Source organism: Mugil cephalus, chromosome 20 (genome assembly GCF_022458985.1).
Source record: "Mugil cephalus isolate CIBA_MC_2020 chromosome 20, CIBA_Mcephalus_1.1, whole genome shotgun sequence".
NCBI lineage: Eukaryota > Metazoa > Chordata > Actinopteri > Mugiliformes > Mugilidae > Mugil > Mugil cephalus.
In genome coordinates this window covers 1,774,811-1,802,680 of record NC_061789.1, presented here as the reverse complement: position 1 = coordinate 1,802,680, position 27,870 = coordinate 1,774,811, and the positions used below count along the sequence as shown (strand labels likewise).

The following is a 27,870-nucleotide window of genomic DNA, read 5'->3' as shown; positions in this document are numbered from 1 at the left end:
AAATAAGATTAAAATATAATATCTAGTAACATAAAAGTGAAAATAGTGTGAGAAAAAAATGTATAAGAACTAACTTTTCAGCAACTGTTGAACAAGGAAATAAATAAAGATAAAGAAGAAAATAATAAACAGATAATATACGAACATAAATGTTAGTATTACATTATATAATCTCCTTCATGGATATTTCCAATTTTTTATTAAACATTGAAACAAAGAGAGCAAATCTGCATTTATGATACTAGAATTGATTTTTGTTACATACCAAATAATATATAAATCAGTGTTTATGGATCTAGAGGAAAATAAAGTAAAAAAAAAGTGTTATTTTTTTATTTAGATGATTTTCTTTAATTCCAACCAGCAAGAAAGGTTATTTAATATAAAAGTTAAGACGGTTAGATAGTTTTAAGGCACTTGTCTTATCAAATGTTTTTAAAAATTTTAAATCATACTTAATACTTTAAAATATGTACATTAATGTTCATAAAATTATCACTATATTGTCACACGTGAATCTTTGCTTTGCATAAACTTAATAAAACTATATTCAAACACAGAAACATACAGGTGTTATCATCCTAATTAAAAACTCTCAACATGTTTAAACGTCACAAACTGTTTTTGAAATGAACCTTTTTCATTTTAGGAAACAATTTTTAGGAAAAGACAAACATCCCTCTTTTATTTAGACATGCGTCCACGCGCACTTCCCGTCCTGTGTGTGCGCGACTTGACGCAGTGACGCAGCGTGCAGACGCAGTGACGTCAGCGGGAGTCGGTCAGCTGTCCCCCCTCCCTCCCTCCTCACCCTCCCGTCCCCCTCCATCTGAGAGCCTCTCCCATTGGGAGACATCACCATCGACGCCCGAGTCCCGCAGCAGCAGCAGCAGCAGCGGTGGAGGAGGAGGAGGAGGAGGAGGAGGAACATGGAGGAGACGGGGCAATAGAGGCACAACAGGCGGCGATCTAAAAAAAAAAAAAAAAAGAATATTTATTTACCTATTTATTTATTTATTTATCCGCCCCCCTCCCTCTCCCTCTCCCCCCTCTCGCCAGTAATGGCCGGACTCCGCGGCTGCTGAAGAGGCAGGTGCATCGACCGACGCGTTTTCCGCTCCTCGCCATGGATCCACAGGCCGGCTCCGCGGCGCACCGCTCCCCGGGACACACGCTTCCTCCGCGGGGAGAGGAGGAGAAGAAGAAGCTGTAGGACTGCGAGGTCTGGAGGAAATAACCCCCCCACCACCCTGCACAAGAGGCTGCGTCTGGAGGAGGAAGGAGAGAGGAGGAAGAGGAGGAGGAGGAGGGGGCCTCTTTACATCTAAATATTACAGCCAATATTCTCAGAGCTCAAGGTTACGCACACAGTCTGCCTCCCTCCACAGATGGAGTAGGTGTTTCTGTTGTTTTGTTTTTATTTTTCCTTCCACCTGATCGGATCCAAACACTGAGACTCTAAAGGTGCCGCTGAGGCGCATCTGGATCCAGCTGCCAGGATGATGGAGCTGCAGATAGACGAGGTGGTGTACCAGGACGACTACGGCTCCGGCTCCGTGATGTCGGAGCGCGTGTCGGGCCTGGCCAACAGCATCTACCGGGAGTTCGAGCGGCTCATCCGCAGCTACGACGAGGAGGTGGTGAAGGAGCTGATGCCGCTGGTGGTGAACGTGCTGGAGAACCTGGACGCGGTGCTGACGGAGAACCAGGAGCACGAGGTGGAGCTGGAGCTGCTGAAGGAGGACAACGAGCAGCTCATCACCCAGTACGAGAGGGAGAAAGCGCTGCGTAAGCAGGCGGAGGAGGTGAGTTACCCCCCCGGCCTCCCTCCCCAGGCCTCCCTCCACACCCCGCATCCTCACACACCCAGCTGCTAAGACTTATATACAAATACACCCAAAATACGTCTCCATCTCTGTGCAGTTCAGCCTGTTTGTGCAAAAAATATTTAATTCATAACCTTATTTCTACAAATATGACAGCAGGGGTTCAACTCGTTTTTAGTTTGGAGGCACCACTAAAAATAAAGATGTTTCCATTAGTTTTAGTGCAAAGGAGAACAAGTAAATTAGGAAAATGTTTACATTTCATTTAAAAAAAATGAAATTTCAAATGAAACAAGTGTAATTTGGGCCCATGTGCGTTTTTTTACAAATTAGGAATAGAAGTAATTTTCATTTACAGATTAGACCCTCTAACAGGCCACATGTTTGACGTCTGCACTGTAAGAGTTAACCGCTCCGTCCGTATAGTATCTATATATTTACTGCACTTGTTTTAAGATAATTTAACTTTAAATCCACCCAAAAAACTAAGATGAAATGTGTTGGATGTTTCATGCAAGTCTTTATTTCTAAAAGAATCGTGGGGATTTGGGGTTTAAACGGGAAATTTGTGAAACACTCATGAATTTAGCCTCTTAACACCTGTAGGCATTTAAGTCCCAGTGTAGTTCAGTCACCCACTGTTTGATTATCTGCATTAAAATAATAATACTACGACTAATAATAATAATAATATCACTGTAATTGAGCCATAACCACGTCCCAACTTCTTCTTCTTTTTTTAAACATTAATTTAATTTACTGCTCCTTTACTAATCTACAGCAGAACTACATGCAAATATATACAATATATACATAATATAATATAATATATGCAAACAGGGTGTCAGAGCGTGATAGCAGCAGCAGAACTAGAGCTAACAAAAAAAAAAAACAGGACATAAACAGACGTGGGCATGAATATGAAGCTATTACGTTACAAACTCCACCTCCTGCTGCTTTTATTTATTTATTTTTAGCTTCCCACCGGATGTCGTCACAGCAGCAGCAGCCGTGGGATCCACCGCGGCTTCATAAAGCAACTTTAATCCTCCTCCCGTCCAAAGAGGCCTGGGGGTGTCACAGCAGCCCGAGCTCGTGTTAGCCGTTAGCTGTTAGCCATTAGCTTTCCGCCTCTGGTTTCCAGCGTGAGCTGCTGAACTAGAACTAGAGAGGACGTTAAAAGTTTTCTGTGTTGGTTTAATTAGGCTTTAATGTGGGTGATAGTTTAGAAAATAAAACCAGCGACTGTAAAAACTTTAATCAGCGAAGATAAAACGTGACACAGTTCGATCCAGTGAAGCCTCGTTTCCGGTATCTGCTGTGACCTCCTAAAACGAGATATTTCCAGTACCTGCTGACCAGTCAGAGGAATCTGATTCCTCAGAACAGAACCAGTTCAGGTCTGAGACGTTGGTGGTTTCCTCTCGTGAACTTTAAATGCTACAACATTTCTATTGGACTAATTAGGTCAGGACTTTGACTTGTTCCTAAACATTCACTTGGTTCTTCTGTAATCGCTCTTTTCTAGTGTTTTTTGGGGCTCGTTGTCTTGCTGCACGACCCAGTTTCTCTTCACATTCAGATTTCATTGATCCAGATGCTGCAAAACAAGCTGGTGGTGTCGATTTGAACAAAGGGGAAACTAAACATTCCCCGTCGCTGTCATTTCTTTACGCCGTCTCCAAATGCTTTAAAGTAACTTTACTGCACCGAAGCGTCACTTATCACGTCCCCAGACGAGTTGTTGAGTCACCTGCCTTAACTTTCTGCACGTCCGTCCTCAAATTAGGAGGCGACTTGACTGCAACAAATGAACACAGAGACAGTTTTTTAGAGTATCGGCAGCAAACAGAAGGAGGGGGATGGGACGACGTGCTGGGAAATCAATAGTACACAGAGTGCACTGAGGGAGCCTGGCACTGTAACCTGATTTGTGCTTAGTAAGATCAGAGAGAGAAACAACACGGGAAGGTTTCGTGAAGCAAAAACGCACGGGACGAGAAGGAGAAGAAATCTCAGAGCTTTAGAGGAAAAACAATCACACACCCAAGACACAAAAAAAAAGGTCTCGGATTACAAGGTTATTAGGCCGGAGCTGATGGTAAACAAAGGCAGCAGCCTCCCTTTCTGCTCAGCCAGCACTCACGGCCAGATTTCACAGCAGTTATTTCACAGCGACGCTGACTAATTCAGCCATTTTGGAGCATCTTCAGTTTAATAGGTGGTTTTATATTTCCCCTCTGAGGTTCTTTTAGCGTACACCAGTACGAGTCATTTATTCTGCGTTCGCTCTGTGACAACTCCACCCAAACACTAGTCGGCGCTGTGTCTTTTTTGCAAGTTTGGTTAATTTTTGTTTCTACTTCCTGCTTTGTTTTCAAGTGTTTATCTTTGCAACCGTCAAGGTTTCAGCTCGGATTTTGGAAAGAGTCTCGAGAAAATGCGTATTGTCGTTGACGCTATATAAATAAAATGGAACTGAATTATTTGTTTTACATTATTAGGGTTTATTAGCCTTTATTTAACCAGGTCAAGAGTTGCCACAATTAGGAACAAACAGTAACTCACAAAGAAACAACAAATAAAATACATGGAAGATAAAAACAGCAGGATCCCGAGGTTGTAATTTTCCACTGGAACAGTTTTTATCCACACACACATGTTGAAATGCTGTTATAGTGTAATTTGAGCTGTTCGTGTGTTATATGGGAACTACAAGCCCATGTTGCGCTAACAACGGCTAAAAACAATAGCCTGGTAAAACCAGAACAAACTGGGATTAATGGTGTATTTTTTTTTTTTCTACGTTTAAATTAAACAATTTAAACTAAATGTTTTTTATAAATTCCTGCCTCGTGTGGTCTTGTAGATTTCATCACTAATATTAGTTAAAACACTGGACACACCAGTATTGAACACACCAAGTTACACTGGGACAAGCCAAGAGCTTTCGTGGAGGCGGCCATCTTGTTTTGTGACGTCATTCTCAGCTCGAACATTCGACCTCCGAGGTAAATGCACCATAAAACTCAGATTTACATAAAAACAGCTCAGTCCATCGGTGATGAGTTTCTTTATTGAACTGAACGGCGACTGAAACTTCAAACTAACTTTCACAGAGTCATTCCAGAGCTAACGCTAACGTAGCTAGGGAACATTACCAGCCTTCATGCTTATCAATTCTTTTTGTGCTGAATCTTTACGTTGAAGCACAACATGTGAAGAGGATGTGAAATGGTCCAAAGTGGCTTCACTTCACCAGAAAAACCAGAAGAGCACAATGTGAAAATTTATGCAGCACCGGAATTTAAAGCAACATGATGAAGCATTAAAAACTCAGAGAGACGTCGTGTGTTGTCATCACATCAGCAGGTCTCAGCAGAGCAGAGCTATCGAGGATCCACGGACTAGTTTCCTGTTTGTTTACTTACACAAGCTCTTATCTGTAGTTTAGAAACTCAATGAAATTTCTGTTGTTTACACGAAACCACCAACGCCTACTTTATCCAAACCAAAGATCCACAGGAGGAATTTATAAGAGATTCGTTAAAGAATCCGATCAATACGCAGACGTCAACCTCCCCAGTGATTGGTCCTCTTGGTAGTAGCGTGTTTCCAGTCTCTGCGATTTTTAAATTGATTGTTTTGGGTCAATAAAGAATCTTTAACTGAGGAGGTTTGTAGATACAGACTCGTGTTTGGTGAAATTTCAGCAAAAGTTTCAGCCGCCGTTGATGAAAGTGAAGCAGGAAGTAGCAGAAGGGTAAAAAAAAAAGACACAGCACCAACTAGTGTTTGGGTGGAGTCATTGCAGAGTGAGTCAGACTGATGAGGTACAAGAATAAATGACTTACACCGGTGTAGCACACAGGTCACGATACCTTAACTTAATTCAGTCGTTATGATTTCACTCTTTTTCTCCTGTGTCTCTACTTGAAAATGCTAATGCACACTCAGTGTAATTAGCGAAGCTTGTGACCGTATTTCCTCGTCAGGAATCCACATTAGTTCCACTCACCACGAAGATTTAATTATTTATTGTGGGACAGAGGAAACACAATACACCGGCAACGATTCATCCGTGCGCTCTGTCGCTTCTCTTGTGTAATTATTGACCGTAAAATTCAAATTCAAAGAGCTACTATTAGCTGAGAGGCTAAGGAGATGTCCTGATGTTTTGTTTTAGAATTTGTTGGTATAATTCAGAATCATTGGTGCATAATGAGGTGGTGGTGTTGATTTGAACAACCTGAGTTAAGGATCATTGAGCCTCTTTTCATTTTCTCTTTCTTGACATAGCATTAGCGTTAGCATTAGCCCCTTTATCACGATACACAATGCACGCAATGATTCATTCCTACGCTTCTCTTGTGTAATTATTGACCGTGCATTCAGATGTCATTTGTCCAGTAAACACCACACGCTGATTAATGCTTAATTAATGCGTTTTTAGAGGAAAATTCTCCCGAGATGGAGGTGGTGGTTCAGTGTCTAATCGAGTTTACGTTTCTGGGGAAAGACAATATTATGAGAAGCCGAATATCCAACGTAATATTTACATTTTTAAGACTAAAAAGACACTTTTTAACCCTACAGAAGAACACGTTGCCCCTCTTGTGAATATTAGCATCTATACTAAACAACAAAGCCACAACGTTATGAGTGAATAATGGTGATTATCTGGTTGCCATGGCTCCTATCAGTGGGTGGGATTGAACATTTTGTCCTCGAGTGGAAGGACCAGACTGTGGCGGCGGCTGCAGGGTCTGCAGTGGTTTCGAGGCGCTGACTTGGATCTCCCCCATCTCTCAACTCGCAGGATCCGTTTAGACCCACACGATATTAGGCAGGTGGTCATAATGTTATGGCTAGAGTGTTTACAGTGTGTACAGTGTGTTTTCTAGTATTGGTTGTGTCTCTGCTGCATATGGCTGGTTCCAAGGTCTCCCTGCAGTCAGAGGATTACAGTATTAAGACTTTGTGGACTTGCTGCATTGAAAAAAAGGACGTCATTGTGAACAGCTTTATAAAAAAAAACACACACAAACACACACACAAGAAACAACAACGTGCAGACTGAGGGGGAAGTATTCAGCTGCTGTTACTGTGTTTGCACCGAGAAACTGGAGAACGACTTATAACTTATAACATGTCCTCTGGTTCAAGGCCGTGTGTTTTTTTTATATATATACACAAAGTGTTTCTTTTTGTCTCGTGTGTCTTTTGTCTGTTAGAAATTCATTGAATTCGAAGATGCGCTGGAAGCTGAGAAGAAGGACCTGCAGGTGCAGGTGGAGTTTCTGGAGCTTCAGGGAAAACAGCTGGAGCTCAAGACCAAGAATTATTCTGACCAGAGTGAGTGGACGCATGTATAATAATAATAACAGTGACAATAATAATAATAATAATATGCTGTGCAAGTGTTTGGGTCTGTTTCAGTGAAGTAAATGTTTCTTTCTCGTCTGTTTCGCAGTCACTCGGCTAGAAGAGCGAGAATCTGACATGAAGAAGGAGTATAACGCTCTGCACCAGCGCCACACTGAGGTCAGCAAAGGATACTACTGCTGCTGTTAGCGAGGAGGCTAGGAAGAGCTACTGTTAGCTATGAGGCTAGGAAGAGCTACTGTTAGCTATGAGGCTAGGAAGCTAGGAGGAGCTACTGTTAGCTATGAGGCTAGGTAGAGCTAAAACTAGCTGGGAGGCTAGGCAGAGCTACTGCTAGCTGGGAGGCTAGGTAGAGCTAAAACTAGCTGGGGGGCTAGGTAGAGCTACTACTAGCTGGGAGGCTAGATAGAGCTAAAACTAGCTGGAATGCTAGGTAGAGCTGCTATTAGCTGGGAGGCTAGGACGAGCTACTAATAGCTGGGAGGCTAGGACAAGTTACTACTAGCTGGGAGGCTAGGTAGAGCTAAAACTAGCTGGGAGGCTAGGAAGAACTACTATTAGCTGGGAGGCTAGGTAGAGCTACAATTAGCTGGGAGGCTAGGAAAAGTTACTACTAGCTGGGAGGCTAGGTAGAGCTAAAACTAGCTGGGAGGCTAGGTAGATCTATTATTATCTGGGATGCCAGGAAAAACTACTATTAGCTGGGAGGCTAGGACGAGCTACTAATAGCTGGGAGGCTAGGTAGAGCTGCTATTAGCTGGGAGGCTAGGACAAGTTACTACTAGCTGGGAGGCTAGGTAGAGCTAAAACTAGCTGGGAGGCTAGGAAGAACTACTATTAGCTGGGAGGCTAGGTAGAGCTACAATTAGCTGGGAGGCTAGGACAAGTTACTACTAGCTGGGAGGCTAGGTAGAGCTAAAACTAGCTGGGAGGCTAGGTAGATCTATTATTATCTGGGATGCCAGGAAAAACTACTATTAGCTGGGAGGCTAGGTAGCGCTAAAACTAGCTGGGAGGCTAGGAAGAACTACTATTAGCCGGGAGGCTAGGAAGAACTACTATTAGCTGAGAGGCTAGGAAGCTAAGGAAAGCTACTACTAGCAGTTAGGAATCTTGAAAAGGCGACTGTTGGCTGAGCGGAAGAGCTACTATAAGCTGGAAGAAAAAGAAGCTAAACTAAACTAAAACTAAAACAAAATCTACTTTAATAAACATTGTGAACATTGAGTTCCTGTAGTTTTTTATGCTGTAACCAGATAATTCTCCACATTATTTTCCTTTTAAATGAATTGTCGTCCTCTTGTTTTTTTTGCTTCACAGATGATTCAGACGTACGTCGAACACATCGAGTCCAAAATGCAGCAGGCGGGCAGTCAGGACGGCCCTGGCTGTGGACGAACGTGAGTGGACTTTAAATGTGTAAATGTGCAACTTTCACCCATCGTCTTGTCGATGACGTTTCACGTTTTGTCCTGAAAATATTGTTTTTCTGTCATTTTTCCATGTATGGGGAAATTTATAGCGCAAGAAGAAAGAGCAAGAATATAGACGAAAAACAAACAAATTTGAAAGAATATACAAAAATTAGCAGCACTCAACATTTGTAAATATGATATTATTGCTAAGATTATAACATGTCTCATGACAGTGAGACAGTAGTTTGTGCAAGATCCACCTTTACAGATGACGAACACATTAATTTAATGATTTCATGCATCAAAACGGGTGAAAAAGTTCAGAGACGTCTCGTTTTCGCTCCAGAAAAAAAATTAAGAATAAAACTAGTCCCGTGCAAACAGGGATTAAGAGACTGAAAAACATACTTAGGACCATCTGAAGGTGTGTGTTTGTGTGTTTTTCTGTGCCATGGCATGTCTCTCTCTAACCTGTCTTGTCTGTCTTGCTGGCTTGCTTTCTGTGCTGCTGTTTGCACAGTCAACGCCACACATGGAGGAAAAGGTAAATCCAACATGGCCGCTGAGCTGCATCCCACTTCTCCTCTCAAACCGACCCTGCCTGGACTTGAAATGTGACGTCCCGTCCCACTCCCACCCACCCCCCATTCTGCTCCAAAAGAGGCTTTAGTAGTTTTCTATTTGACAATGCAGCGATCTGATATCAAATTATAAAAATAAGGAATGTTTTCCACCTTCTCCTCTTCCTCCTCTTCCTCATGTGTCAGCCAGTCTGTCCTGTGTGTGTCCATGTTAATGTTATAACCGTTTTAAATACAGTCCAGAAACAGCTGAAAAGAACAGTGTGTTTATATATATATATATACATATATATATATATATATGTATACATATATATATATATATATAGCTTAGCTTTGCTTATCTTAGCATTCGTCTACACGCTGTTGGTTTCACCCATTAACACTATGGCTGGTACTGAAAGTTTGGACTTCTGTAGCATGGGAGGATGCAGGGAGGCTAGGAAGCTAGGAAGTGCTACTACTAGCTGAGAGGCTAAAAGCTACTATGAGCTTCGAGGCTAGTAAGGCTAGGAAGAGCCGCTATTATCTGGGAGGCTAGGAAGTTACTAAGATCTACTATCAGCTAAGAGGCTAAGATGCTAGTAAGAGCTATTAGCTGAGAGGCTAAGAAGCTAGGGGGGTGCTGCTATTAGTTGAGATGCTAGGATGCCAGGAAGAGCTAGTATTGGCTGAGAGACTCAAAAGCTAGGAAGAGCTACTATTCGCTGGAAAGCTAGGAGGAGCTACCACTAGCTGAGAAGTTAAGAATAGCCACTATTAGCTGGGAAGCTACAAGAAGCTACTATTAGCTGAAAGAAAAGGAAGCTCAGGAGAGCTACTATTAGCTAGGAGGCTAAAAGCTACTATTAGCTGGGTGGTTAGGAAGCTAGGTAGAGCTACTGTTAGCTGGGAGGCTAACAAGCTAGGGAGAGCTACTGTTAGCTTAGAGCTTATCTTATTAGAGACATTTCACAAGACCAACTCCAAGCTAATGAAAAAAGATTTTAAATAATTCTGCAGAACTTAAAACATTTGATGCAATTTCATGCTAATTAGTTCTATAAAAATCTCTGCAGTTGTGCATCAGTGACTGTTTATTTGGGCATTTATGCAAAAGGTTTGTTTAAGCTAACTCTCTGCTCTCCAATTCAAGCTTCTCATCAAGAAAGCTCTTTATACGACACTCATGAAAATACTTTTATAACCCTAGAGTTTTTCTGTAGGTCATATACACAACATTTACAGAAATGATAATAAATCAGTTGTGCTCAGAGTTCATGCAGAGCTGGACCTTGTCGACCACATTAGACCCTGATTAGACCTGACAATGTTTCCTTGATCTTCTCTGATTGGCTGAATGAAAAACCACATGACAATAAACCTCACTGAGATTAACAGGGACGCAATTTTAAAACGAAGTTACCAGATATGGTTCCTTGCCCCGTAAAGGGTTTAATAATAGTTCTCAAAATGTTCCCCGTCGTTTATTTATTTATTTATTTATTAATTTATTGCATGACAGGATTAAAACACCTGATTATAGGTGATTAATTGAATGTGTGCAGCCGTCCCTCTGACGTCTGTCCTCGTCTGTGTCTCGTCTCCCAGCAGCAAATCGGACCGGCCGCCATCGTTGAGCCTGTACCCGAGCGGCGAGGGCATGGTACGTGGGGGTCCTGGGGGGGCTAGGATGGTGCCCGGGAAAGACATCTGGCAGGTCAGCGAGCTCGGCCCGTCCACCTTCAGCTCCGCCTATCAGGTGGGACGGACGGCGCCCTGTCCTCCTCCTCCTCCTCCTTTCTCCTCCTCCTCTTCCTCCTCCGTGGGCCCCGGGGGTGTGGAAGGGGGCGGGGCTTCCTGCAGCTCGCCACTTCCACACGGACCGCCTCCTCCTGCCTGCTTGTGTCGCTTTAAGACGTCAGCTTTTAAAAAAAAAAAAAAAAAAAAAAAAAAAAAAAACGTTTCTTGAGTCGTAGCTGTTGACTCAAGCAAGCAGGGGACGTAACTTTTGTGCCGTTTTGCTTTGTGACCGTGTGATTATTTCTGTCGCTGGTTTTAGTTTTCACTTGCTTTTTAAGTTTAAGCCTTTTTTTTTTATAAATTACGTTCCTCTATAATTTTATGTCTTTTGTGTTTTGAAAAGCCGCCAAGATGAGAAGAATAGCGGCGTAGCGTTGCTTTCTTCTTGGCTTTGAAATCATCCTGAGACTCTAAAATCCAGGATGAAATGCACATTTTAAGATCTTTTTATACTTTTTAAGCTTTAACCGTCCGTGGTACAAAACATGATGCCTTATTGTTTTAAATTTGAAAAAAATATATAAAAAAAAAATACATGAAAAATACTCAGTAGACACATCCATTTAAAATGGTTGACACATAGAATAGAATAAAATAAAATAAAAAAGAATAGAATAGAATAGAATTAAACAGAATAGAGTGGAGTAGAGTAGAGCAGACTTAATAGAATTAAATAGAGTAGAACAGAATAAAATATAATTAAACAGAATAGAGTACAACAGAATAGAATAGAAATGATTAGAATAGAATAGAATAGAATAACATAGAATAGAGTTGAATAGAATAGAATAGAATAGAATAGAATAATATAGAATAGAGTTGAATAGAATAGAATAGAATAGAATAGAATAATGTAGAATAGAGTTGAATAGAATAGAATAGAATAGAATAGAATAATGTAGAATAGAGTTGAATAGCATAGAATAGAATAGAATAGAATAGAGTAGAACAGAACAGAATAGAAATGAATAGAATAGAATAGAATAGAATAATATAGAATAGAGTTGAATAGAATAGAATAATGTAGAATAGAGTTGAATAGCATAGAATAGAATAGAATAGAATAATGTAGAATAGAGTTGAATAGCATAGAATAGAATAGAATAGAATAGAATAGAATAGAATAGAATAGAATAGAATAGAAAAGAATAATGTAGAATAGAGTTGAATAGCATAGAATAGAATAGAATAGAATAGAATAGAATAGAATAGAATAATGTAGAATAGAGTTGAATAGCATAGAATAGAATAGAATAGAATAGAATAGAATAGAATAGAATAGAAAAGAATAATGTAGAATAGAGTTGAATAGCATAGAATAGAATAGAATAGAATAGAATAGAATAGAATAATATAGAATAGAGTTGAATAGCATAGAATAGCATAGAATAGAATAGAATAATATAGAATAGAGTAGAACAGAATAGAATAGAATAGAATAGAATAGAATAATATAGAATAGAGTTGAATAGAATAGAATAGAATAGAATAGAATAGAATAGAATAGAATAGAATAGAATAGAATAGAATACGAGATGTCTTATCCCTCGTAAGCAAAGTGAACATTAAAACAGACATTTCCTGTTACCTGCATAGAATCATAAGACAAAAATAAAATAATAAGGCGTAAATTAGTAACATGAACCATTTAACAAAGTGAACTGTTGCCTTTTTGCCGTGATTCTCCACATTGTTTTGTTCATGTTCTTCCCGTACGATGCTGATGTGACGTTTGTCTCTGGGACCTTCCAGGAGGACGGGTCGGAGTCGGACTCGGTGGCGGCGACTCCCAGCAGCACGGGAAGCAAATCCAACACCCCCACGTCCTCGGTGCCGTCCGCCTCCGTCACCCCGATCATCGAAGGGTTCCTGCCGGCGTCCGACTTCGACGGCACGACGCGGGCCGGGAACCGCAGGAAAAGTGCCAAGCGCCTCAGCCGCAACATGGAGGTGCAGGTTTCCCAGGAGACCAGGAACGTCAGCATCGGTGAGGAGGAGACTCGGCCGGCGTCCGAGGCGACGTGACCTGGTGCGAGGGGGGCGGGGACTAAACTAAAAGCTCTCTGTGCTGCAGGTATGGGAAGCAGCGACGAGTGGCCCGAGTTTCAGGAGATCATCGATTCGACCCCGGAGCTGGACATGTGCGTGGACCCCCGAGTGTACGGAGGAGGAAACAGGTACAGGACGTTCGTAGAAACGAGGACACGCATTCCTCTTTGCAGAAAAGCATTTGATTTGGTCTAAATTAGATTTAACACGGTTTAAAGCAAAGACCAGGAGATTCTTCGCTGCCCTCACTGAGTGAAACACGATTACTCCTGCATGTACACGGCTGCATAAAGAAGCGATTGACTCGGGAGTAAAAATAGATTTTAGTCTCACTGTCTATTGAACTCCTAACTCCAGTCCTCTCCTGTTACCAGAGGCGTCCCTCAGGGCTCCGCTGTGGGTCCTCTACTATTTATTATTCATTATATAATAATGTGTTTTGCAGCCCGTCTCACGGCATCGTTAACGAAGCCTTCGGCATCAACACCGACTCCCTGTACCACGAGATCAAAGACGCTAAGTCGGACATCATCGGGGACGTGGACGCGGGTGCCGAGCTGCTAGGTATGAACCGGACTCGCTCTTTAGATTCGGATATAATAAAACTGTAAAGCTGAAGGAAAGGAAAATAAAGGCCGATGCATGTTTGTGTGTTTGTGTTTGTGTGTGCGTCACACAAAGCCAGCGTTTGTGTTTTTTTTCTTTGCACCACTGCAGGGTACGAGCTCCACGTGAGGCCTCAGTCTGAACGTTGTTTTCCTTTGCATGGAAAGCTGCAGCACAACCCTGCAAACCCGAAACAAACAAATAAATAAACACGCGGCCGCCATTCATTCAGTTTTACTTCATTCAGACGCATTAATGCGCCCATTATTTATCTTTGATGTCACTTTCTGCTTTTGGCCTCATCTCTACACTTGTTGTTTTGGGAGGTGGGAGGGACTTTGAAGAAGTCGGTTCTTGTCCATCTGTTAACCCGTTTCTTTTTTCCCCTTTTATGTGCTTCTGCTGGTGACACCCATAGGCGAGTTCTCAGGTGTGTATCTGAACATGCATTGGTTCGTATCTTTTTCTTTCCCTTTTTTCTTCTCTTGCAAACTCCACGTTTGAGAGTACGCGAAATCGCTGGGACCTACGACGAAGCAGTAGACGCTCCTTACTAGTATTTAGTGATTTGTTAAGTTTATGGCCGATTATATAAAAAGGGCTGTAAGAGTCTCGTCCCTCCTGTTTTCTAGCTCATCTCTCGGTGCTGCTTTGTGACGGCTTCACTGGCACTTTAAAAAAATCAGTCGGACGCAAACAGAGCTTTTACGTTTCAGCCACGTTTCGAATCCTTTTTGATAAATGCTTATTATCAGCATCCTCTCTTTTTTCCAATCTGTCCTCTCTCATCTCTCTCCTTCTCCTTCTTCTTCTTCTTTTGCCTCCAGTCCGTGATGATTTCTTCGGTAAGGCGCTTCATGCCTGCGCTCATCTCCACCCTCTGCTTGTTATATGCCCCCCCCCCCGGCCTCTAGCTTTCACATCCCCCTCGTTGCTTCTTTGTGTCTTGCTTTTTTTGTTTCTGTTTGTTTTTACGTGGCTTTATATGCATCTCATCTACTGACAGGTTCCTATTATTTAAGGCAGGTAATTTGTGATGAGAACTAATCTGAAAGTGCAGGTTGAGCCCATGAAGAAGAAGAAGAAGAAGCCTTTAAATAAAATCCAGCTACATCTGAAAACACAACATCTTTTTTTGTGTTGTTTTTTTTTCACGTTTTGTAATATTTGCTTAAAGGTTTGTGCGCTTGGCTTACGTTGCACATTGCTTGCTGCTTCTGTGTTTATTTCTGGCAAGAAAATAAGATATTTAGGATGTATTAACAAGTTAATACGTTTTATTTAAGTTAAATTTGTATTTAAGGTAAAAAAATGTTCTTATTGAAGTGTTTTTTAGCCAATATTTCCTTTTTTAATTGTTTTTCTGTGGTTGATCAGTTGCCTAACAGACCTGTGCATGTGTTTCAGGGATGGGTAAGGAGGTGGAGAACCTGCTGACGGAGAACAAACAGCTCCTAGAGACCAAGTAAGATTAAAATCACGTCATGAAAGCATCGCTCTGTGCGCTGGACATGTTTCTGATCGTTCTGATGCGCTCGCCGCTCGACAGAAACGCCCTGAACATCGTGAAAAACGACCTCATTGCCAAAGTGGACGAGCTGACGGGGGAGCGGGCGGTGCTGAGGGAGGAGCTGGAGGCCGTGAGGCAGTCAAAGAACAAGGTGGACGCCAGAGTCAAGGAGCTGGAAGAAGAACTGAGGAGGTGGGAGCAGCTCGAGTGTCTTTCGTATGAGGAATCATCTAATAAGGATGTTAAAATAAAAAATAATTTTAAAAAGAACAATAACTAAGAAATGCAAGAAGGTATCAGGGTGTTTCCTCTTTATTATTTACGGCTGCGTCTCCATTTGCATTTTTTTTTTTATTGATTGTTTCGGATCAATAAAGATGAAACACATGGAGGAAAGGTTAACTGAGGAGGTTCAGAGATACAGACTAAAGTTCCTGAAGCAGGAAGTAGAAATAAAAATTAACCCAACACAGCGTTGACAAGTGTTTAGGTGGCGTTGTTACAGACGGAGTCAGACTGAAGGCGTTTGTGTCTGTGTCCTGCATTTCTTTAAAAGAGCCTTAACATTTCAGCTCACGTCCAACACGAAGGTTTGAAAAACAAACGCTTCCTGCAGCAGGTTTCTACATTTGCAGCGTATTTGGAGACGTTTTCTGAAGCTGAGCTCTTTTTAAGAAAGAACCAAACCAAGTGAAAACTAGAAAAAGTGTCTTTTCAGCATTTTACACAACAGGGAAGCAGCTTCAAGTTTGTTCACGATGCTTTTCTTAAAAAACCAGCACGAGTTCTACGTATTCAGGGATGTATTTGTTGCATGAACCTTTAGGTGGACATTGACACGTATTTAGATTTAAGAATTCTTGTATAAATGTCTTCTGATAAGTTACTTTGTATTATAATCATGTTTATTTTGATGCAAACTACACCAAAGAAACTATGAACTGTTATGTACAAATTTAAACTTTTGGCCTGCAGCGTAAATTTGTCTCTCGTCTTGTTTTGTTTCCTGACTTAAGTCTTAAACTCTTGTCTCTGCTTTCACGTCTTCCTTCCTGTGAATTAACAGAAATAAATGATGTTGTTTGTGGGCTGCAGGTTGAGAGCAGAGGCTCTCGGAGCATCTCGTGACTCCAAGGATGAAGGAGGCGATGACGTGAGTAGCAACAAAGAACAGAGTTCGTGCATCAACCGGTGGTAAAAGTCCGTCCGAAGTCTTGACGCGGAGCTGTTGATGTTCCCAGTTTTCGTCGCCGATGCAGGACGGCGACATGACGATGACGCAGCGGCGGCGCTTCACTCGGGTGGAGATGGCCCGAGTCCTGATGGAGAGGAACCAGTACAAAGAGCGGCTGATGGAGCTGCAGGAGGCCGTGAGGTGGACGGAGATGATCAGGTATCAGCGAGAGGAGGCGACGAAGAACCAGGGGGAAAGTGAAGAGTTCTGCTTTAACTGTAACCAACCTGGTCTCTTCTGTCCTCTCAGGGCGTCGCGGGAGAGTCCCCCCATCCAAGAGAAGAAGAAGTCCACCATCTGGCAGTTGTGAGCTTCAACTTTCCTTCAACTCGCTCACGTGAGACGTTAGAAACCTTCCAACCTGTGTGAAAGTAAAAAAAAACCCGTCTCCTTTCTGTCTCCGTCCTCCAGCTTCGCGCGTCTCTTCAGCTCGTCGTCCAGCCCGCCGCCCGTCAAGAGGCCGTACTACAGCGTCAACATCCACTACAAGTCGCCGTCGCCGGCCGGTTTCCCCCAGCGGCGCAGCCACACCATGTGCCAGATCTCCACCTCCAACCGCACCCTGGAGTTCTTCCCCGAAGAGTGAGCGACCTCCCCCCCAATGCTCACCCGCCTCCCCCCCCCCCCCTCCTCTGCTGCAGGGGGCGCCGCTTGCTCGCTTCTGGCTCAGCTTGCAGAAGTAGAACCCGCTCGGGTTCTGTTTAGGTTTCTTTTTAACGTCCCGCTTTGACGGCAAATCACAGATAGTTTGCAGGGGGAACGGGTCAGAGTCCAAAAACCAAGCTGATCCTTTTCAACAAGTTTAAACCTACGTTTAAACCCCAACTCCCCCAAAAATTAAGGTTTAAGAATCTTAAAATGTGTCACAAAATGATTCCTTTTAAGTATTTGTGAACCTTTTTAGGTCTTTTAGATCTTTATTTTAAGAAAGTGAAAAGCCAGAATAATAGTAAAAACACAGATTTTTTTTAGATTTTTAGTTCTTTCATTGCGTCTCCACTGGGTCAGAAATTAACTTGCACTTAGTATTTGGTTGCATTGACTTTATATTGTTTAACTTCAGTCAAATATTTCCCCAGAAAACAAGATTCAGTGTTGGTTTTGGTAGAATTTTGAAAATGAGTCTCAAATGTCTTCTTTTAAAAAGTCTTTACAGTATTTTTTAGGAAAACATTAGTATTTGGTTGCAGTGACTTTAGATTGTTTAACATGCTCCTATTTAGATGTGACTTGGATCAATCATCTTTAAGAAACTCGTCCAGTTGCTCAGCTTTGTTTTTTGGGAATAATTTTCCAAAGGTTGAAACTTTTTTCCCAAAATGTCTTTTGCTTCTTCTCACACAAATAAAACAGATTATTCCGCTTGGCTAGAAGAAAACTTACTTTGCTTCACTAGTGTTCATTTACTTTTCTTTGCATCTCTTGCTGCTGCCTGCCCGCTAACGCTTGGCCTTCTTCTTCTTCTGTTTCTTCTTCTTCTTCTTCCCTCCTGTTGCTTGCAGACTGGCCAGTAACGGTGTTGCGTCTCTCCTCAGCGACTCGGCGCTGTTGGCCCGTAGAGAGCAGCGCAGGGAACAGTACCGGCAGGTCCGCGAACACATGCGGCGTGACGACGGCATCATGCAGGCCTGTGGATGGAGCGTGCCGTCACGCTTCAAACAGGTAGGTAACGCACGAGCCTGAGGCCGCGAACCCAAAACACACCAGTTTATTCACTCAATGAGGAACAAACGGGACCGAAGATGTGCACATTTACACCTCACATTAACTTCTTAAGCTCTACAGCATCACTTCCTCTTCTGAAATGTTTCTTCCCCCCTAAAATAATAATAAGGCACCAACATTATACACTGTCTGGCCAAAAAAATAAAAAGGTCTCCCACTCTAATATCTGGTTCGAGCTCCTTCAGCTTTGATTCCAGCTTCGTTCTCTGTGGCATTGATTCAATAAGAAGCTTCTCCAGAATTATTTCAGTCCAGTGTTTGATTCAGATCTTTTATTGATGATGTTAGAGTCTGACCACTGATCAAAGCTCATCCCAAAGAGTCTCCATGGGTTCAGGAGAAAACTGTTAGCTAAAAAACAGCTAAAAACGGATAGATAATAACAGCTAAAACAGTTAGCTAAAAAAAATACCCCAAAAAACGGTTAGATAAAAAACAGCTAAAAACGGATTGATAAAAATAGCTAAAACAACGAGGTAAAAAACAGCTAAAAACGGATTGATAAAAATAGCTAAAACAGTTAGCTTAAAAAAAAAAAAAAAACGGTTAGATAAAAATAGCTAAAACAATGAGGTAAAAAACAACTAAAATAACTAGCTAAATAAACAATTAGCTAATAAACAGCTAGGTAAAAAAAAGCTTAAAAACAATTAGCTAAAACGTTAACATTAGCTTTAAAACCAGGTAACATTAGCTGAAGAACAGCTAAAAACGGATAGATAAGAATAGCTAAAACGGTTTGGTAAAACACAGCTAAAACAACTAGCTAATAAACAGTTAGCTAAATAAAAACGAATAGCTCAAAAAATCCTTCCAGTTTTTAATAATGCAGCATTGAACAGTTTTAGTAGTTTCTAGATGTTTCCTCTGCTTGATGCAGCCAATGATTTGACCCTTCTCCACCAGACTAACATCTCCTCCACCACCAGACTAACATCTCCTCCTCCACCAGACTAACATCTTCTCCATCAGACTAACATCTCCTCCTCCAGACTAACATCTCCTCCACCACCAGACTAACATCTCCTCCACCAGACTAACATCTTCTCCATCAGACTAACATCTCCTCCTCCAGACTAACATCTCCTCCTCCAGACTAACATCTCCTCCACCACCAGACTAACATCTTCTCCACCAGACTAACATCTCCTCCACCACCAGACTAACATCTCCTCCTCCAGACTAACATCTCCTCCTCCAGACTAACATCTTCTCCACCAGACTAACATCTCCTCCACCACCAGACTAACATCTCCTCCACCAGACTAACATCTTCTCCACCACCAGACTAACATCTCCTCCACCAGACTAACATCTTAACATCTCCTCCTCCACCAGACTAACATCTCCTCCTCCAGACTAACATCTCCTCCACCAGACTAACATCTCCTCCACCAGGCTAACATCTTCTCCTCCACCAGACTAACATCTCCTCCACCAGACTAACATCTCCTCCACCAGGCTAACATCTTCTCCTCCACCAGACTAACATCTCCTCCTCCACCAGACTAACATCTCCTCCTCCACCAGACTAACATCTCCTCCTCCACCAGACTAACTTCTCCTCCACCAGACTAACATCTCCTCCACCAGACTAACATCTCCTCCACCAGGCTAACATCTTCTCCTCCACCAGACTAACATCTCCTCCTCCACCAGACTAACATCTCCTCCTCCACCAGACTAACATCTCCTCCTCCACCAGACTAACATCTTCTCCACCACCAGACTAACATCTTCTCCTCCACCAGACTAACATCTCCTCCTCCACCAGACTAACATCTCCTCCACCAGACTAACATCTTCTCCACCAGACTAACATCTCCTCCACCAGACTAACATCTCCTCCACCACCAGACTAACATCTTCTCCACCAGACTAACATCTCCTCCTCCACCAGACTAACATCTCCTCCACCACCAGACTAACATCTCCTCCACCAGACTAACATCTCCTCCTCCACCAGACTAACATCTCCTCCACCACCAGACTAACATCTCCTCCACCAGACTAACATCTCCTCCTCCACCAGACTAACATCTCCTCCACCACCAGACTAACATCTCCTCCACCAGACTAACATCTTCTCCTCCACCAGACTAACATCTCCTCCTCCACCAGACTAACATCTCCTCCACCACCAGACTAACATCTTCTCCACCACACTAACATCTTCTCCACCACCACAGGATGTGGAGGAAATGAGAAGCTCCTCATTGCATCAGTTGGTCTTAAATAACTTGTTGGAGATAATCACCAGTCGGCTCTGACCTGTTAGTTAAAGTTTTTTTGGCCGGGCAGTGTCCTTTGTTATTAGGAATCTTTGGTGTATGTGGGTTTATTAGTGGAACTCATCCTTTAATTGAATGAATCCGAGTGGCAGCTGGACGGCCGGAGGAGTGTTTTGGTTAGGCAGGCGGCTCTAACTCTGGTCTCCCGCAGACTGGAGGTCAGACGGACGCCGCTCAGGACAACCCGCTGAAGAGACAACAGGCAAGTGAGACCGACAGAGTCCAGCATGAAGCTTCCCCCCTTTTTCCTTTAACCTCACACTCAAACCTCCCACCGTTGGACAGCAGGAACGAACAGCAGGCGAACGCAGAGACACCGTGTTCTCCACCTGGAGACTTTTTTTTTACCAAAACAAACTCCTCAGGAAAATGCATGAAGATCACGAGATTATTTTTTAGTTTCTAGGCATGATGGAAGCCCTGTATTTCAATAAGACGCGCTACGTGCAAACACATAACACTTTGCGAGTGTGGGAGTTTCCCTGCGAATTTTAATCTTTAACCTCTGTCTGTCTCAACCTGCCCTACGCAACTCATTCACCTCTGAACTCTGAGTGTTCTTAAAGGAAAAACCCGATTTTTACTGTTTAAGATGCTTCTGGATGCATCAGTGCTTCGTCATTCCTGTTGTGACAAACAGGTGGCGCCAAAGAAATACTACAAGCTGAGTAATTTAGACGTTACTCTTATGATCTGACTGCAGGAGAATAATCAGTTCCCAGCAGAGAGACTCCAGACCAAGCTGAACAATTTAAGTAGAGTTATAATCAAGTTTACAAGCTGAAAATTTGGAAATATATGTTGGAGTTTTCCTTTAACACCTCCTGTCTGATGTACTGTACATGTATACGGTGCATCCCCTTATGTTTCCCGTGGGATATAGTTGGGAAAAATGTTTTCATGGAATAATCCTCCACTCTGCTTTTAGACCACGAACGAGAAGGAAGACAACCGCATGAAGAACGTCCCCGTCCCGGTGTACTGTCGCCCTCTGGTGGAGAAGGATCCCAACAGGAAGGTGAGGTTTTCCGTGAAATTTCACCGATATATTTACTGAAGAAGAGGTTTTTGAGGCTCAGTTTGGGGCCAGAGGCGGCCGCCATCTTGGAACAATGATAACATAGACTGTATGATGGACAACAGCTCCTCTAAAGCAAGTAGAGCTCCCCCTGGTGGCTTGCTGCAATATAGGTCATAAGCTCCACCCCCTCCATGTTAGTGGGCGGGGCTTGGGACAAATTAAAACACTAAAATACATGTCAAATAATGTTTTTTTTTCAAGGATGGTTGTTTCTGTTATTTCAGGTGGTTAATGTGATGTTGATGCGTGTTCAAGTGTTTTAGTTCGTAATTTGACGCTAAATAAACTGGATGTGACATAATGGCGTCACCCGCTTTGTAAAGTGGTTCCTTGGGCCGTGAAAAATAAATAAAAAGTAAATCCAGTGTTTAATCCAAGTTTGCCTTGTAACTGGTGGAGGTAGATCAGAGAGTATGTGTGGGCGGGGCATCCAGGCAGTTTAGTCTCTGTTTCCGGTGTAAGCTAAGCTAACTAGCTGCTGCTCTACGCTCGGCAACAAAGCGGTCAAACGTAGCTTCTCCTGCTAGCGTCAAATGGCCGTTAGAGGAACTGCAGCTTTTATAAATCTTGATTGGTTTTAAAAAGTGCATATCCGACCAGTTTTACTCTGTGCATGTAGTTGTGGTGTGCGGCAGGAGTGGACCTGACAGGGTGGAGGGTCAGCAGCCAGGAGTTGGCGGCGGCCAAAGCCCTGTCGGGGAGCAGCGACCCGCTTCACGCCGAGGAGGACGGCGCCGATAAAAAGAACAACCACACGTCCCCCGAGAAGAGGAAGGTAAGTGGACATTCGTGTTTCAGTGCAGGATTAAATGCAGACTGATTATAGAAACTGACGCCGTCATCTGCTTCCCTCAGTCCAAGGAGCTCCACGAAACCGACACCATGAGCAGTCGAGTCTGGATCCTCACCAGCACCCACTCCGCCAGCAAGGTGGTCATCATCGACGCCAACCAGCCGGGCTCGCTGGTCGACCAGTTCAACGTCTGCAACGCCCACGTGCTCTGCATCTCCAGCGTGCCAGGTGAGGAGGAGGAGGAAGATCTTTTTTGTTCCACCGTAAACACATCTCGTTACTCTCTTCACAACGTGTTTTCATCGTTGTCGTCGTCGCCGCATCCAGCCGCCAGTGAGAGCGATTATCCGGCCGGAGAGATCGTGTTGGACCCAGGTGACGGCGGAGCGGGTGGAGGAGAGGATGCGGGGAGCGTTGAAGGTATGCTGGCCGGCATCACGCTCGTCGGCTGCGCCACCAACTGCAGCGTTGCTCGCAGCAACTGCTCCTCGCGCACTGACACGCCGATAATGGACAAAGGACAAGGTGGGCTCAGGATGAAACTTCCTTTTAGCCGCGTGATAGAATAAGATAAGAGCCGCTCACTGGTCTTGTGCTTTCAGCTCCCACCGCTCCGCCCGCCAACGGGAAGATCCACCCGGCGCAGTCGGCCGAGGAAGCCACCGAGGCCACCGAGGTCCCCGAGTCCAACGCCGGCCACTCGGAGACGGGACGTCCGGGGCCGTTCATGGAGCACGTCTTCACCGATCCTCAGCCTCGTCCGGCTGACGCCTCCGAGAGGTGAGAGGGAAACACTCAGGAAACAATTCAAAAGATGCTGTGAATACTGACGCCGTTATCTTCCTTCCCCCTACAGGAGCTCAGGACAGTCCAAGGAGGAAACGTCTCAGCCGCAGGAGTCGGAGGAAGGAGGCGAAGAAGCCAAAAACTACACCAGCGTGGCCCCAACCATGTGGCTCGGAGCCCAGAACGGCTGGTAAATCACAACTGTGACCTGTTTTAATTAAAAAACCAATCAAAAATAACAGAGTTAAGCTCCGGCAGGAAAGTTTCTGTCGAATAACCAGCGTCTGTTTGTCCTTCAAGGCTTTACGTCCACTCAGCTGTTGGAAACTGGAAGAAGTGTCTCCACTCCATCAAACTCAAAGACTCGGTGCTCAGTCTGGTGTAAGAAGAACATCCCCTGCGCTCATTGTGTTTATTACGACATGTTTGTATTTTTAGTACCTAAAAGGTTTCTACCTCCTGTCGTTGCAGCCACGTGAAAGGTCGTGTCCTGGTCGCCCTCGCCGACGGGACTCTCGCCATTTTCCACAGATCCGAAGGTATTTCATCCTCGTGCTGTAAAGCTGTGATTCTGTTGTTCTTTTAAAAGCTGGTGCTGCAGCTTTAATCGATTCTCTCTCCACAGACGGTCAGTGGGATTTGTCCAACTACCACCTGATGGACCTGGGCCGCCCCCATCACTCCATCCGCTGCATGGCTGTCGTCCACGACAAAGTCTGGTGCGGCTACAAGAACAAGATCCACGTCATTCAGCCCAAAAGCATGCAGATAGAGGTGAGCTGCTGTTCTTCTAACCTCGCCCTCCGTCACACATGCATATATATATATAAATAAACCGATGTGATTCGTTCCCGGCTCTGTAGAAGTCCTTCGACGCCCACCCTCGCAGGGAGAGTCAGGTGCGTCAGCTCGCCTGGATCGGAGACGGCGTTTGGGTTTCGATCCGTCTCGACTCGACGCTGCGTCTCTACCACGCCCACACGCACCAGCACCTGCAGGACGTCGACATCGAGCCGTACGTCAGCAAGATGCTCGGTGGGTTCAGCGACGACGACAGCGACGACGACGACGATGAGACGACGACGAGAAGACGAGATTCAGGTTTTAATCACTCTGGTTTTAATCCGCAGGGACCGGGAAGCTCGGTTTCTCCTTCGTGCGAATCACGGCTCTTCTGATCGGTGGAAATCGTCTTTGGGTCGGGACCGGAAACGGAGTGATCATCTCCATCCCGCTGACAGAGAGTGAGTTTCAGAGAGTAAATATAAACATTAATCCAGCAGCTTAAAGGACCAGTGTGCAAGATCTGGTGCCACCTGGTGGCAACGTTGTAGATTGCAACTAATAATCACTACAGTCGACCCTTTTACTCTAATAATCAGAATAAAACGAGCTCAGTCAGGTGTAGAGGTGGTAACCATGGTGGTAACCATGGTAACCTTTAATAATCATCTAATAATTAATTAACATCAGGTTGAGGAGTTTCCAGGAACATAAAGGTAGAAAAACAAGATGAACCAAAGATGAAATCCATGAGGAGACATCTTGGTTCTTCTTCTACTCCAGATATTTAGGGAACTTCTTTTTAGTCTCCTCCCACACTTTCTTCTCCATCTTCTTTTATCCCCAACTCCTCCTCCTCCTCCTCCTTCTATCTCCCTCTTCTTCTGTTATATGTCGAGGAGATTTGATGCTAAACAGCAGCGTCTCCTCCTCCTTCTTCTTTATTTTCTTCTCCTCCTGCTTCTTGGCCTACGTTCACCTCCCCTTCTTGATATTCTCCTCCCCTTTCTCCTCTACTTCCTCTCCTCCTCCTTTCTTCTTCTTGACCTCCTGCTTTATATTCTCCTTTTTTTCTTCTTCTCATCCTTCAGCTTAATCCCCAACTACTTCATCAACTCTTTGTCCTCTTTCTTCTTCTTGTATATATTGTGCAGCTTCTTTTCCGTCCTCCTCCTTCTCTCCTTCTTTATATTCTCCTCCTCTTTATTCTTCTGATTTTCCTCCTAGATCTTCTTCTTCTGCTCCTCTTATTTATATCTCCTTCACTATCTTCCTCTTCTTCTTCTTTAGTTCTATATTGAACAGATTTGACACATCTTCTCCTCGTCCTTTTTCTTCTTCTCTCCTTTTTCTTCTTCTCTCCTTTTTCTTCTTCTGTTCTTTTTACAGCAGATTTTACGCAGGTCCATAAATAAAGTTGATGATAAACTAATTAAAACGTGATCTTATTTGAGTCCTAAACTCGGGACTTTGAAAGTCTTTCACTCCTCCCTCCTCCTCCTTCTGTTTTCCTTCCATCCGTCAGTGGTTTCTCCTCCTTCTCACAGTTTTAGTCGTAACTATTACTGTCACTGTCCTCTCTCCTCCTCCTCCTCCTCCTCCTCCTCCTCCTCTCTCCTGCTCCTCCTCCTCCTCCTCCTGCTCCTCCTCCTCCTGTAGCCGTGGTCCTTCATCGGGGGCAGCTCCTGGGTCTGAGGGGTAAGTGGGAGCGCTGACATCTTCCTGCTGATGTGATCGTCCTGTTCTCAACCTTTTTAGAAACATTTTAATCCGTGAATATTTGCCGTGAAGTCGGTTTAAGTGAAAAGCTTCACTCTTCAGTTGCTTTGCATGTTATGATTTACGGCGTCGTAAAGACGATGGCTGCATGCGGCGAGTTTGTGTTTTAACTTCTTTAATCCTTCATTTTCAGTTGAGCTGTGGTGGTGTTTTTTTATTTTTTTATTTATTTTATCCTGGTTGGATTTGATTTGATTCGATTAGATTTTTTTTATGCACGTTTTTTTCTGACTGGTTCCTTTCTCGTCCCGCCAGCCAACAAGGTGTCTCCCACGTCCTCCGGTGGCGTGATCCACGTGTACGGCGACGACGGCGGCTCCGAGAAAAGCAGCGGCAGCTTCATCCCGTACTGCTCGATGGCGCAGGCCCAGCTGTGTTTCCACGGACACCGGGACGCCGTCAAGTTCTTCGTCTCCGTACCAGGTAGATAACAAAGACGAATCATCCAGATGTGGTTGGAGGTTTTGTCCCAGACGTGTCGTGAGTCGTCTGTCTCCTCTAAAACAAACCGTGGAGGTTGTTGTCCTCTGGAGGAATCAGATGGAGTCAAGAAAGATCATGCACGCCTCTATAAACCTTCTGTGCGCCTTGAGTTTTGTCTTTAACCTGACGTTTGACTTGTTTTGGGACAGGTAACGTGTTGGCCACTTTAAATGGCAGCGTGTTGGACAGTCCGTCGGAGGGGACGGGCTCGGCGGCGCCCGCAGAGACGGAGGCTCAGACGGTTCATAACGTGCTGGTGCTGAGCGGTGGAGAGGGATACATCGACTTCCGCATAGGTGAGCGATCACCTGACACCACACACACCTGTATCACCTGTATCACCTGTATCAGGACCAGAAAAATACCTGGAAAAATATATTATTTCATCAAGATTGTGTCTGTTATCACTCTTATAAATATGAAATATTAACTCGTCCTCTTCAAAAACGCCTTAAAAATAACATAAATCTTTTAATCCACTTCAGGACTAATCACAAATACTAAGTTATTCGTATTAGTGGAAGCATTTTATTATTATAATAATAATAATCTAGATGTAAGGTGGGTTTTTTTGGGAGGATTTTTCTGATGGCGTCAGAAAGTTTTGTGATTAGTACTAAAGTGGGTTAAAAAAAAAAAGTACAAAGACTTATTAAAATGTTCTATTTTTAAGGCGTTTTTGAAGAGGACACTTTTGTCCCTTAATGGGGACAACATCACATTTTTAGGTTACACTGTGTAAAAAATTGAGCACGATGGGATTTTAGTTTGAAATATCAAAATTTGCTTAAAAATAAACACCTGTGCCAAATATGATGTTATCAAAACATAAACATTATGCATTTAATTAGCAGTAGTTATTTTTTTTAATTGCACTTTAACGAACCTTGTGTTTTTCCTCAGGCGATGGGGAGGACGATGAGACGGAGGAGGCGGACCCCGGCGGCGGTGGGGGCGGCGGCGGCAGCGGTGGTGGGGGCGGAGCCTCTCAGATGAAACCCTCGTTGAGCAAAGCCGAGCGAAGCCACATCATCGTCTGGCAGGTGTCTTACGTCCCCGAGTGACACCGGATCCGCTTTAACTTTAACGCCCACCTCCCCCCCCCCACAGACGCTTCCAGCCGCCACCTTGTAATTTAACCCCCCCCCCTCCGGTCGTGTAAAACCAGTTCAAGCTGACGCCCCCTTCACCCCCCCCTCAAAAGCCGTGTTATTGTCCCCTGTAACTATTAAACCCCTCCATCCTGTAACTTTAACGCCTCCTCTGATCTAGTAATCTGCCTGCGACCCTGTTTCTGCCCCCCCCCCCGGGGGCCTCGTAACTACCTCCCTCCTCTGCATCCACCTTATATCCACCTCCACTGTCCTGCATCTGCCCCCCCAAACAGTTACTCCCTCCATTTAGTTTGGTCACGTCTGTGGAAAAAACAAAAGCCCGGAGTGACACGATAAAAAAAAAAAAAGAATAAAAAGAGATAAATAAGAAGAACAAAGTGGAGCTTTGCGGGTGGAGATGTCAGCAGCAGAGATGCCGGGGGTGGAGGTGTTTGTTGAAACTCGAAGGTGAAGACGAGAGGGAAAGCGATGGAGACGTGTCCGACGTTTCGAGGACGTATTTTCCGGTGTAGAGACGTGTCTGAAGCTCGTGGTGTGTTCAGGGTTTTACTGTAAATCTCCATCCTTCTCTGTTCAGTATGGAAACTCTTGCATCGATCTCTGTGTGGATTAAATATTATTAAACATATTCGTGTGCTGACGAACG

General features: G+C 43.9%; 1 protein-coding gene across 23 annotated transcripts; it reads left to right on the top strand.

Annotated features, from left to right (window-relative positions):
• Positions 1 to 810: 810 nt before the first annotated feature.
• Positions 811 to 27,864, top strand: mapk8ip3 (mitogen-activated protein kinase 8 interacting protein 3). Of its 23 annotated transcripts, none has more exons than XM_047572788.1 (34): positions 815 to 1,805; positions 7,061 to 7,181; positions 7,300 to 7,370; positions 8,532 to 8,611; positions 9,147 to 9,170; positions 10,798 to 10,948; positions 12,742 to 12,976; positions 13,064 to 13,166; positions 13,484 to 13,602; positions 14,063 to 14,074; positions 14,472 to 14,489; positions 15,052 to 15,109; positions 15,194 to 15,346; positions 16,250 to 16,307; positions 16,396 to 16,547; positions 16,638 to 16,694; positions 16,800 to 16,970; positions 17,924 to 18,050; positions 20,556 to 20,606; positions 21,333 to 21,422; positions 22,105 to 22,260; positions 22,341 to 22,506; positions 22,606 to 22,803; positions 22,881 to 23,058; positions 23,135 to 23,254; positions 23,365 to 23,445; positions 23,536 to 23,603; positions 23,690 to 23,838; positions 23,928 to 24,099; positions 24,195 to 24,308; positions 25,507 to 25,545; positions 25,882 to 26,049; positions 26,259 to 26,405; positions 27,013 to 27,864. In XM_047572788.1, the coding sequence occupies exons 1-34, from the start codon at positions 1,500 to 1,502 to the stop codon at positions 27,171 to 27,173; spliced, it is 4,074 nt and encodes a 1,357-aa protein (XP_047428744.1). In that variant the 5' UTR covers positions 815 to 1,499; the 3' UTR covers positions 27,174 to 27,864. The 23 variants fall into 23 exon arrangements, with proteins under 23 accessions (XP_047428758.1, XP_047428759.1, XP_047428736.1 ...); XM_047572800.1 differs by having other exon boundaries at positions 816 to 1,805; positions 10,801 to 10,852; XM_047572782.1 differs by having other exon boundaries at positions 817 to 1,805; positions 10,801 to 10,948; positions 17,891 to 18,050.
• Positions 27,865 to 27,870: the final 6 nt, after the last annotated feature.

What these genes read in the sequence shown, in the direction of transcription:
- mapk8ip3 (XM_047572780.1), top strand. Translation starts at nt 1,500, where the DNA reads ATGATGGAGCTGCAGATAGACGAGGTGGTGTACCAGGACGACTACGGC. An exon ending in TGCGTAAGCAGGCGGAGGAG is followed by an intron (nt 1,806 to 7,060) that starts GTGAGTTACCCC and finishes TTTGTCTGTTAG; the next exon opens with AAATTCATTGAATTCGAAGA. An exon ending in ACCCGCTGAAGAGACAACAG is followed by an intron (nt 20,607 to 21,332) that starts GCAAGTGAGACC and finishes CTCTGCTTTTAG; the next exon opens with ACCACGAACGAGAAGGAAGA.